This window comes from Alligator sinensis, unplaced genomic scaffold, assembly GCF_000455745.1.
Source record: "Alligator sinensis unplaced genomic scaffold, ASM45574v1 scaffold737_1, whole genome shotgun sequence".
Lineage (NCBI taxonomy): Eukaryota > Metazoa > Chordata > Crocodylia > Alligatoridae > Alligator > Alligator sinensis.
This window is the reverse complement of record NW_005841930.1, coordinates 1,727,357-1,740,079: the sequence shown is the minus strand read 5'-3', so window position 1 is coordinate 1,740,079 and position 12,723 is coordinate 1,727,357. Positions and strand designations below refer to the sequence as shown.

The following is a 12,723-nucleotide window of genomic DNA, read 5'->3' as shown; positions in this document are numbered from 1 at the left end:
GCTTGAGTCCCTGTACATCAATCTAAGCCTAAAAATAATAGGAAAATTCACAAGTTCCTGTGGACATTAATGTAAAATAAAGGCAGTTTTCTTTAGAGAATGCCAATGGTATTTTGATATGTTACTTAAAGCATTTAAACAAAGAATCAGATTCACAGGTATGCAATCTGCCTGGCTTGCACTACACAAGTAATGTAAAGCAGCTGCAAAAACTCACTGTAACCAGCTGGTTTATATCACTGGAGTAGCACAAAATAACCAGACCAAACAGGGTTCAATTGGCCCATGATTCTTAGGAAAAGAAAATGCCAACAGTGATGATATCTTAACATGCCAAAATATTTTTTACTGATTTTAATATGATAGTGTAACTGGGTGTGCGTACACATGCATTTGATCTGGGATCAGTTTACTTGCAAGTAAACTACTTGCGGGTAAACACTCCCAGGCAACCATCTACAGATGTAGGGGCATGGGAGCAGATTTGCTACTCCTAGCAGCAAAGTGCTCACACTTCCTGTGGCCCTCCAATGGGCCCCTGCCTTCACCTGGGGGAGCTCTAGGCTCCCCCTGGGTGTTAGCCCAGGGGCTGGCAGGGAGCACCGGGCCAGGAGACAGCTGTTTCCTGGCCAGGGCTGGGACATTGCTCCCTGCCCCCCGGAGGCTGCCTGCTGCCAGGGTGGGGACAATATAGTGTAGTTTGGTAATGTTAAGATTAAAATTAAATGTGTATATTTTTAGTTAATATTTTAGAGTCAGTAAAACCTGAAGACCACTGTGGAGGGGATTAGTAAATAGAATGGAGGATAACAGAAGCAATCATGGTGGATTTACAACTTGCAAGAATTCACTAGTCTCAATGGGTGGCCCAACTATTAAGGTCATGGCTTTGTTCTCTCAGTCTCTATATTGGTTTACTCAAGTTTTGCTTGTGGGATATACATTTCATATTACCCTGGCAAAGTGAGTGCTAGGAATGCTATCCTGACAATATTAACTTTCCCATAAAGCAGCTGTTTTTGGGCCTGTTCCTATAAGGACTTCTATGAATAAAGAAAATGACACATTTGTGTTGGCAGGATTGATCATCAACTAAAGTATGTTCAGTCAACTTGCTTTACATGTGCGTTTTACAGCATGTACAGACATCCATTCTCTAGGTTATTTTTTCCTGCAGTGGCCATTTTTACTTTAGAAGAAAAAAGCTAAACATCTTTACACTCATGATTCTTCCAAAGAGAGCAGTGACTGTCCTAGGAGAAACTGAATGTCTGTACGAGGACTTATTTTAATGTCCTTACTTAGCTGTATTTGTTATTTAGTCATAGGAGTAAATATAATGCAACAGTAACATTTAAAGCAATGATCCCTCATAGTAGTAGGTACAAATGGAAGAAGACATCCCAACTTTGTCAGTGGGTGGCCTGACTCCACCAGACACAGGTTCTGATTATTCAGGCCATTCTGGCTGGTTTAATGATCTCTATTCAAAAGGTATATGTCTTTCAAGATGGCCTTAAAAAGATCCATCCAAAACAAAATATATTCTCTGCCTTACCACGCCATACTTCTGCGAAACACCCCTGACCAAGCTTCTGTTCCAGAAATAATGAATCGCGTGCAACTTCCCATGCATCTTTAGCCAATCCGACAGTTTGTGGAGTATGATTCGAAGCAATCACAGTTAAGTTAAAACACAAACCATCAGCTTTCTCTATAGGAGAGGAAATTAATAAAAACATACTTATAATCAAAGAATACGCATGCATCAAAAAAGATGGAAGGTGATTTATTCTTCAGCGCTGCATATTTGGACACTGAAGATAGGGAGTTTATGCCAGCTTGGTGAAGGACCCTTTGTCTAATTACCAGATTAGAATGTGAGGCCTTGATTTATTATTAAGGCTGGGGTAATTTGTCAAAACTGAAACCTGATGAAAAGGGTAGAAAGGATCAGTTTTCTTTTGCCATAAATTGTATCAGATGTTTGAAATAAAAGAATTTCAGTTAGAAACATGGCATCAAAATCATTTCCCCTAATAATTCTAAGCTTTTATTTTGTTGGCTACATAACAGTTTTAGTTTCACCTTCCACCTTGTAATACCCACATGGGCTGCTATTTTAGAATAATGGTTTCACTCCATACCCATCCATACTTCCCCAAACTGCCCATTTCCCAGTCTCTTGATCAACTGTAGGGATTCTCGTGGAATTTCCCAGACATCTTTGGTTTTGACTGACAGATCAGTAAGCCTTGGCATTCCTTTATGACAGGGAACTACTAAGCGGCAGCAAAGGCCTGCAGCTCTCTCTGATGGAGCCAGAAGTGGAGGCGACAGCAAAGAAGAGGAAAGAAAAAAGAGTGTGACACATGGAACAAAAACAGTAAGCATAAAAACAATGCTGCTCACCACAGTTGTTAGTCGCATACCACAAAGCCTCTGAGAAGAGTAGAAACTGAACACTGAAACATTCACTTGAGACAGAACAGGAAATGCTTTTTTCTTTTTACCCTCAAACTGAAGGTGCTTGTCAATTGTTCTCTCACTGAGGTGGCTGCACTGTTATAGTAGCCAGGATTTCTATTCTCCTTATGCTGCACTAAAGTACATTCATTAATTGGTGCAGTATAAATCAAGACATTTATTTATTTATTTACCTACTTATTTATTTAAGAATCACCGGTAAACCACAATCTGGATTATTTATAAACTTCCTGTCAACTACAACTACAAAGAAATTTCTTTAAAACTTTCCACGTTTTTTGGAAACTGCAAAATGACAAAAAATTGGCAGGCATTTTTTGGCATATTATCATGTGAAAGGTTTTTGGCATCCTGTCTGAATTCTGAATTTAGGTGGTTTGCTTTGTACTCAGCTCTACACCTCTTTGGTTGGATTACTCTACTCATCCATTGTGAGATTCACAGATGGCTGATTAACCACAGACTAGATTGAGGCCCGAATGACTACAAGTGATGTAATTTTAGAACTCCCTATCCTATCATTGTTATAATAAATAATAACATATGAACTAATGGACAGATAAACAGTACTTCACACAGCAGACTCGCTCTATGCTCAGAATACTTTTACATTAAATGGAGGCAACAGCACTGGGCTGTTGGTGGAAGACTACTCTTACAATTTAAATATTAAACCAAGCTTTCCATTCTCTTTCACATTTCCCTCTAGTCAGGTGTGTGCACCAAAATGACAAGGGAAAGGCTGAATCTATTGAAAAACAGAGCTCTAGTTCCTAAATTGATATATCCTAGGGCAGTGGGAACTCATTCACTCTCTCTGGGAACCTGAACTGGTTTTCTAGCAGGGGAAACTAGCAGATCTCCAAGGACTGTAAAGCAGAAAACAGGACTCAGGACATGAAGACATCTGTGCTGGAAAGGCCAGGATTCAGCTACTTAATGAATGTTCTCTAGATAATATTTTGAAATGCTCACAAAAGTTTGGATGGCGGCAACCTGAAATTTAGGGACATTCTGGTCTTTTGCTTTCTTTTAACTGGAAGAAGAATCCATCAGTTCTGGTGCCGAAGGAACTAAATGTGTAGGAACAGATCTGACTAACTTGTCTGTGAGTGATGCTCTAGGCCTAATGCTAGAGAAATGGTGAAAAGGACTGAAGCTTTCAGTGTACTGTTCCTGAAATGTCTATCTGGCTTCAGGCAATGCTGGATAATAGCTGGTTTTATTTTAATACCTTTAGGCTGGCTTGTTCACTCACAAAAATCAAGATAATATAATGTAGAGGAGATGAAACACCTTAGCCCTGAGATTCTAGACCAGTGATTCTCAACCAAGTTGCTGCAGCACGTTGGGCCTTGAGATCCTTTGAAGGGTGTCATGGGGTGCCGTGCAATGTTAGCACTGTTAAGTACGTGAATGTGATACACATGATAAACCCAAAGATTTTGAATAGGAATCCATAATGTTGAAATCATTCTGACCTGTAGTGGTTTGAGTTCTTTGTAACAGAAGAATTGCTCTGGTATTTTTCTGTAGTCAAAAACCAAGTGAAAACTAAGAGTTGGCATTTTCTGAGGGGTATCTTGCATCTAAAAAAAGGTTGAGAACCACTGTTCTAGACAACATTTGGCTTTATTTAGCATAAAATCACTTGAAGGATAGATTATAACAACTCTTCCAGGTAGAAAAGCTCATCAGATGTAGGAAAACAAAAAGTCAGATATTTAAGAGACATCAGGGCAGGAATATGGCATAAAGAAAATAGTGGTTATACAAGAAAGATCCCACAAAGATTATATCTTAAAATCTATTTTGTGAAAGATTGTTGAACTGTGAATGTTTCAAATAATCTGTTATCATTATAAAAAGGTGAAATAGGGATTATTCTAACAATGCATTTTTTGTTTTACAGAGAACCTGCTGAAAGGCACACCCATCTTTTAATAGTGAATTTGTTCAGTTTCTTAGGTCTTTAAAATGTAGATGCTACATATATAATTTGAAACTAGGCTGAGAAGATAACACAAAGCACTTCTGGCTAGAGGAAAAGATGCCATTTTATTACTACACAAGGGAATAATGTGGGATGTCAGAAAGAATGCTAGAATCCCCATCTATACTTTGTTGAACCAGTTAGATATTGGCATTTTAACATTTTATAATATAGAAAGCATTGCGAGATACACTTCAGTGGGACTATTTGAGCCAGATACTGTACAAAAAACGTGAATTCACATTTTAGGTCAGAACATTTCTCTCTGTCTTAAATAACACATACTTAGGCAATGCTAAGCAGTATGATCACTGCTTGTTTTGCTGGCAATGCTCTGCTATAATATAGTAGTACCAACACATAAAAGTTATATTCACCAATTCTGTCTGCTTAAAGATGTAGTTTTGGCAAAAGCCTTTACCTGAATATAGCACTCTCTCTAAAAGTTTCTTCAACAGTTTCATGCAATATTTATGGTGAAATTAACTCAGGGTGCTTTCAATGTTATGGATTTAGTCTGTTGTTTGTTAGTACTAGTGATCAATAGGTCAAATGCAAAGGTTGTGCAATATGTGAAATGATTATATACTTTTGGACTGAAGTGCATTATGGTAGGACACAACTCCATTAAGGGTACAATATGAATATTGTAATATTCACTGCAATATGAATCTGTGACTGATGTGTGGAGACATACCCAAGCTAGCTTTAAACTAGTTATCCCAGATACTGATAGCACTATGGCTATAGCAGCCTGGGTTCTAGGCATAGTGCAGCCTGGGGTTTTACCCAGCCTCCTAAGCAGACTTGTGTAGTCTATACTGAAGCCCAGGCCACTGCAGCCCTGCTACGATCAGTACTCAAATCAAACAGCTAGCTTAAAGGTAGTTCAGGTATGTCTATGCATGTGCAAGCTGCAGTCGCATCTTTATCTTGCAGTGTAAGACAGCCCTCAGAGTAATTTAGACAAGTACACTGATCACCTTTGTGCCTTGCACCAATTAATGGGTACAGGCCCTTCACAAGAATAAATATCTTGTCATGGCCAAATGTTGTAGTGAATATCAGCGGTTACAAACTCAGTGAAAGCAGCTGCAGGCATTTATTTTCCCCTCCTCCCACCTCTGTTTGAAAGCATGGTATAATATCAGGGCATGCATTAGAGATTTTCACCCTACCAAGGAGGTGATGTCATAAAGCTGTCCTTATCTAACATTTGTCAGATGACCCACAAGGAGTTTGGGGTTTCAGTCCAGTTTCCATTGGAGAAAAAGGTAGCTACAGCACAAAATCCTGCCACCACAAGATTAATTAGCAGAGACATGCTGGCAGTTTAGGAAATGGTAGCATAAGGAAAGCTGCCCTGAGGCATGAAAGCTGTTCATGAGCTACTTGTTCTGTGGCTAAAGGGAGGTTCTGTACACTCAACAGGCACAACACCAAGGTATGCTTTTCCAAAGGGCTCAGTGCTAACCCAATTCGGCTTCTACTCAGTCAGTAGGATTTTTAACACTTTTTTCAACAGAAACAGCTTTAGGCCAGAGCTGAGCAGTTGTGAAAACTGTGCCCTTATTGTTTTTTTCCTACAAGAAGAACAGCATAGGATGGCATTTTGTACAGCAGTGGCACCAGTTAACCCCAATCAGAAAGTAAAGCAGGTGATGAAATAGGCGTTCACACTACAGACCAGCCCAAACCAAAACGTCAGATCAGGACAGTCGGGGTCTCTGGGAGATTCTGAATCCAAATACTTATCTGAATTTTGAAGCTGGCTATTAGCTCAGTTATGAATCTGAGTTTTGTTGCTGGTCACTATCTCAGGTATGAATTCAGCAACTTGGGCTAGTCTGTAGTTTAAACTCAGGAAGTTACAAAATCCTTCCTTTTGAGAGAACATGATATATCCATTACAAGTACTGAGTGTTTAAAAAGTAATGATTGAAATGCAATACACCCAGCAGGAATCATCAGGAAAATTCCACTGCCAGAACCCTCCCATGCCCCTGTGCAACAGTTGTGCAGTTCATAAGGTATGTAGCTTAGATGACTGCACAAAAGCACTTTGGGGATTTTATGAAGAAAAATCATAAAAAAAGATAAGCAAGTTATTTCACTGCCTTTGTACCCTATGAATGGCATAGAAAACCACTGATAACTGCAATGGGAAAGGGATAATACAAATGCATTGCAATGAAGTAGAAGCATAGCTCAAATGACATCTTAACACATACAGAAAAGAGCTCAGCAGCAAACATTTTTGTTTTACAATAGCTGACAGTATAGGACATTTGTCTGCAAAGTTACCTGAATAATGCTGAACTAGCTGCTGAAGAGTTTCAAACTGTGCCCTAGTTGTGATATAATATCCACCATTGTCAAGTTTACGAATCTTATAATGTTTGACGTGGTCTCCTTTCATATCATCCCAGTCACGAATGGACAGGGAATAGGCACCTGTTCAAAAGAAGGGAGGCGGGGGAAATAATGTGTAAGTAGCACTTAGATAATGGAATGTTTTTAAGTGTCAGCTGTTATTAGACAGTAAAGATAGTACCTAGAAAACCAAGTATTTACTGTACTTTAAATAAGAGCAGGTAAGTACAACACAATTACAGTGAGCAACAATTACAATCTTGGACGTGGACTCACATTTACACTTTGCTCTGCTCCAGCTGGAGTGAGGGGCTGTAGTGTAAATGAGAATTCACACCTTAACATTTACTGTTTAAATTTGTTGAACTTCCTTTCTCATGTAAGTGTCAGGTTACACTGCAAATACTATGGTTTAGGTAAATGCCAAAATGTCAAATGTCAAGATTTTTACGGCATCCACTGGAGATAATGATTTATAACTACACTTTGTCCATAAGAATCCCCAATTGCTTCAGAAGCATTAACAATCAATCAATAAACAAACTTTATATGCAGCAATCACTTTGCTCACTGCTGAAGTACAACCATCTTCGAGAGAAAAAACAAAGCAACGTTAACACTTGGCAGGAACACAAACCTGCATCAGCTCATTGAACATCTCTTTCTCCAAATCCAAGGCGAGGCTGTAATCATTAGATATGGTAAAAGGCAAATGTTCAAATTGGTCCTCTCTTGTATCAAAAGTGAAATGTAATTACTGCATGAAACACTTTTCTGAGCAGACAACTAACTTCAAAACTGAAGGAACCTGGTATGAGGCATCTTTATTCAAAGCTTAAAGGAGTAGGTTCCCAGGCATAACTGATTCAAGCTTGCAAAAATACCCTATTGTGATAAACTATTATTAAGCTACTTGTCCTCAATTAGGAAGCAAACATAGAAGGGACCTCCTGGGTTATCAAGTCCAGTCCCCTGCTATCACAGACAAATACTTTATATAAGAATAAACAAAAATAAGTTAGTGAGTTGTCCTTTTCTATAGTTTCAGACAACCCAAAACACCAGAAGCAGTCACTCCAGCCTACAGGGTTGCCGTCAAACAATGATGACTGGCAGGGTATGGAAACTATCTGTACCTTTTAAATCACCTGACAGGTTTAATCAACATTGGCACAACTGTACACGTGCTCAACACCTGCTCCGATACATTCGAATTAGAATGTGTCAGAGTGGACTCCATTAATCTAATTAGCACGCTCCAGCAACCTCAGCGTCATGTGTATTCAGTGTCTTACACTTCAAAATGGCGGTGGGGGTGCTTTAACTAAAGCTCATTGAACGAGCTTTAGTTAAAGTGTCCCTGCTGCAATTTTGAAGCAGGGGACACTGAATACATGAGACACGACAGGCAGTGTAATTAGAGCAGCTCCTGAGAGCTCCTAAAAGCCGCTCTAATTAATACCGCCACCCCCTGCCCCGTCCCAGATCACATGTGAAGATGCCCCTTGGAACTACCTTGAGTGAAACAGCGCTAAAAACAGCTATGCAACCAACTTGCCGCATGGAAAATGTCTCTGCAGGCTTTCTTGGAGACATCCGTTGCAAAGAGTCAGATTTATGAAATTTCAAAATTCCTTTGGTCATATTGGAGTGTAACAGGATCCCAGTGAGCTGTTTACCACAGACTTGAGCTCCAGTAAGCAAGACACTCTAAGCCAGCTTGGAAGAGCTCTCAAATATTGCTCATCCCTGAATATGAGGAAATGAGCCAACCTTAAAAAAAACTATCAGCATTTATATATTTGATTTTGATTTTGTTTTATGAGGGAGGGAGATGCACTAAGAGGAGAGAGAGCTTTCTGTGAGCTTGGAACAAAAATTGAACACTTAGGGGCTTGTTGTTTTGAGGTTTATATGTGCCAGCTCTCCAAGCTGCAAAGTCAGGAACTTCTTTTTTGGAGGCAAACCGGGGTCATGGACAGGCATTACATTTGTGCCAGGAGAAAAGCCTTTCTCCGAGAACAAAGAGAGAGCATATGGCCATTCGAGAGAATGTCTCGCAGGACAAAACTAGTTCTTCTGCAAGAAACTAGATCGGATACTTATAAGACAGTTCTCCCTCATCCTGATCCAACCTGAACAGCTGCACACCTCTCTTGAGTGTGGAAGACAACTGATATCCAACAGTCCCCTGCTCTTCCTTCTTCCCTCCAAGGAGAAAACAAGGAGGGAGAGCACTGTTTCCCTGACAGCCTGCCCGTGTACCCCTGTCAGAGAGCCCTGTGAGGATGGTGTCCTGAAAAAGTCCCCCCCTCCTGCAAATCAGCTGACGGGGGGCAAAGAATTCTCTTATAGGAAATCCTTCCTGGATTGGGGTCCTGCTGTGGGAGAATGGCCTTCCTCTCCCACCAGTCATCTGGTTGGCAGGAGGGGTGGCACTCTCCTGAGACAAGAAGCCTCCTGGAAGGAGTTTCCACTGTGGCAGGATGCCCCTGCCTCACCCTTACTGCTCTGGGTCAGCCCAGAGTACTGCGGGCGGAGGCAGACTACTGTGCTGTGGTGGCAAGGCTCATGGAGGCTTGCTGCCATGGCAGAATGCCGCCACCTCACCTCGGGCTGCTCTAGGCTGACCCAGACTAATGAGAGGTGAGGCAGGCTGCCATGTCATGGCAGCAAGGCTCCCTAAGCCTTGCTGGAGCAAAGTGTGCCCCCTCTGTTATGGAAGTTATAATTTAGAGATGCTTCCTAATTTAAAAGATTTTGGAATTAGGGGATGGTGCCTCCTTTAGCTGTTAATTATAGAGAAAAACCAAGGGTCTGGAGATGGTGCCTACTGCTCCATAATAAAGTTCCTTGTTTAGTTCCTCTCATTCATATATGCCTGTTTTTACTGAACCTGGTGATCACTACACCCTCCTCCCCCTGTTGGCTGGTTGGCTCAGAGGAGTGTAAAGAGTGGGGGCTATTTTCCTGTGCCAGGAATCGGCCTGTGTAGCTCTCTAGCCAGGGGCCTGGAACGCATATATGCTCCAGGTCCTGGGCTACTTTTCTGCAGTAAGAATTTCACAGAAATTCTTGCTTGTAGGAATGAGCACTTGTCTGTGGCCCATCCTCCATACTGATGTCCTTACACCACAGTCCTATTCAAAGAACTCTTCAGGTGGAGTCCTTTACCTAGATAGCTCTGCATCTGTGGGCTGTGCACCCCTCACAACAGCTGCTTTTAATTTAGTCACACTCACTGGTTATCTGACTAATATTATTAATTCTTCAGGAAAATGTAAACAAGTCTTAGGTTCCAGCCCAATAATCAGATCTGAGTGGGTGGCCCCTTGTGAAGCCCTGCTGACTTCAGATCCTATTGCAAGACTTGAATTTTAGTTCTATGACTAGATAAAAGCAAGAGATGCGATTCCTTTTTCTGTTCAGTAATCTGCAAGGCTCATTATGGCACCATTAGTCAATATAAATATGCAGAGATGCATGCAAAACAACTATATTTATGAACTTTAAAAAAAAACAGTCTGTTGGCATATTATAAGCAGTAGTTGGAAGAGTGGAGATTGGAAAGGGGTGAAAGATCATATAGACAAGTGGTGATGAAGTATCTGGGGAATCAGGCTTGAAAAGATGTAAAGACGGATTTGATTTATTTCTTTGGAAGTGGGAGAGAGGGTAATCCTGACCAAAAAGGGTTATATTAACTGTTAAAATAATCAGGCTTAATACTTAACATGTTCCTCACCGATTCACAGATTTTAAGACAAGAAGTGACCACTGTAAGCTACAGAATTCTGTCCAGTTACTTTTTTCTGCTTTTTTTTCTTTCTGCTCAGAACTGTTAGCTAAGCTACAGCAGGTTTTTAGGAAATCCTGATGTTACAATATCAAGTGACAGAGAATACACTTTTCCCCATCCTCTCAGCTGTTTTATTTTCTCTTCTCTGAAATGCAAGGTTGCTATATTTTCACTTTCAGAGCAGAAAAGGAAGAATCTTGACCAAGGACATGCATCATTATTTTAAATAACACTTCCTGTACAAGAGCCTGGATATAAACTTGTCCAGTAATTATATAAATCCTGAGGTCAGAAAGCAAAAACAAAAATTGAGACTGCTGTTATAAGCACATCCCTAATGTGCTTACCTCTTCTTTTTATTTTTTTTCCTACAAAGCAAAAGAAAACTGATTCACCTAAGGGAAATGGTGTGGAAGTTCTGAAAAAATACCACTTGAAAAAACAAAGTCACAATGGGCTAAAAAATAGCGTTATATACAACTATCCATGCAGCTACCTCCTGCAAGGTTCAAACATGCTTATATCAGCTGAGTTTTCAATCTCTCAGAGTGGATTCAAGGCATACTCCTCACATAAAAAGGAGAAGTCAATGCCACTGAACATCTGAAATCAATCTTCAAATAAAGCCATATTGAATTATTAAAGGCAATGCCTTGGCCCTGGTGAGAATGCCAGGCTGCTAGCTACCCTACAGGGAAGCTGCAGTGTTACAAACTATTCTTTTGAAGCAATAGACTTTCCATTGACTTTCTATTATAACGGATCTTCAGAATTAAAAATAAATTGACATAAGTGGCAACCTAAACATTTGCATGTGGAAAATTAGGCAAGATTTACTGTATAAAAAGAGGGTAGACTGGGAAATGTAAGTGGTTCTAGTCTCCCAAGTCAGATCAATAGCTTGAGATCCATCTACTTAGAATGCCAACTCATTACCGTACAGTGCTCCTTTTTCTTGCAGACTTTAATCAAAAGAGAAATGGTTGTTATATGAATCATCATAAGACTTCATTGCAAGGGTCAGTGCAAGACCTCACTGCAAGGGTCAGTGGTAATTCAGATTGCTTACAGCAAGCACTTTAGTTTGTCTGCAGACTCAAATCACCATGTGCAGATCTGGCACATATTTTGAAGGTTGTGTTCATCATGTAACCAAATTTTAGCATTTAGGGGCAACTCTGCTGCTGCTCCTCATATGAGCTGGACAGCTCATAGTATACCTTGGGAGACCGAGGAGGGTGGAATGATGCCCTCCCCACCAGAAGGCTTTGCCATGGGAGGCACAACCTTGCCATTGTGGGGAGCCCATGATGCTACCTGTTCTTCAGTAGCAGCCCAAACCAGTGATGTTATAGTGGAAGCAGTTACTTCTGCCACTCAAGTGAGGAAGCCTGGGCTGGTAAGACTCCTCTCTCTTTCCCCTCCCTCCCCCTCCTCTCCAGTGGTCAGCGTAGTTCTACCTCTCCCCTCCTCACTCAGCCCTAAAAGAGCTTGCTATACCTTTGTTACTTACATCTGGTCAAAGAACTAGGCTTTGGGCATTCTGCTTGTGACAAATAATGATTTGCATTGAACTGAGCTGCAGTGATTAAAAAAGCATGCATTGGCATACCCAATCTAACTACATGACATCATTCTACACCATAGTTTTATTGAAAGAGACATTTATTGACCTGTCACAATCATGGGCTACAACTTCCCTCCTAAAGGTATCATTTATGATCATAACACCTTTGGTCATCTTACCTTTGGTGGTTTCACTTTCCCGAATAAGGAAGGTACCTCTGGGGTTTCCAAATGACAACAGCTGCCTCTCAGCATCTTTTCGACCAAGTTTGCCAAAGTACCACCTTAACAAAAATATCAGAGGAAGTATGAAAAGTGCTGGACAGAGTAATCAATAGGGTCACTCAACTTTCCTAACTAGATCATTTAAATTAACTGTGGGCCACTTCAGCATGTCTTGCTTTGATCCACATTCTTCAGAAGTAAGGAACCTCTGAAGGTGCTGTCACAGAAGTTCTGAGGAGCAGTCAATCTGTGGGACAGGACAGGAAATGGGGCAGAGAAT

At 40.7% G+C, this 12,723-nt stretch overlaps 1 protein-coding gene across 5 annotated transcripts in view; it reads right to left on the bottom strand.

Moving 5' to 3' along the window:
- FYN (FYN proto-oncogene, Src family tyrosine kinase) overlaps positions 1–12,723 on the bottom strand; it is a 170,163-nt gene that overhangs the window by 33,438 nt on the left and 124,002 nt on the right. For 3 of the 5 annotated variants that reach the window (XM_025198835.1, XM_025198837.1, XM_025198836.1), the window contains 4 exons: positions 12,399–12,502; positions 6,785–6,934; positions 2,148–2,312; positions 1,559–1,714 (listed from right to left, as the gene is read on the bottom strand). In XM_025198835.1, the coding sequence (XP_025054620.1) occupies positions 1,559–1,714; positions 2,148–2,312; positions 6,785–6,934; positions 12,399–12,502 (575 nt within the window). The remainder of the gene's footprint in view (positions 1–1,558; positions 1,715–2,147; positions 2,313–6,784; positions 6,935–12,398; positions 12,503–12,723) is intronic. The other 2 variants (XM_006019470.3, XM_006019471.3) reach the window with 2 other exon arrangements.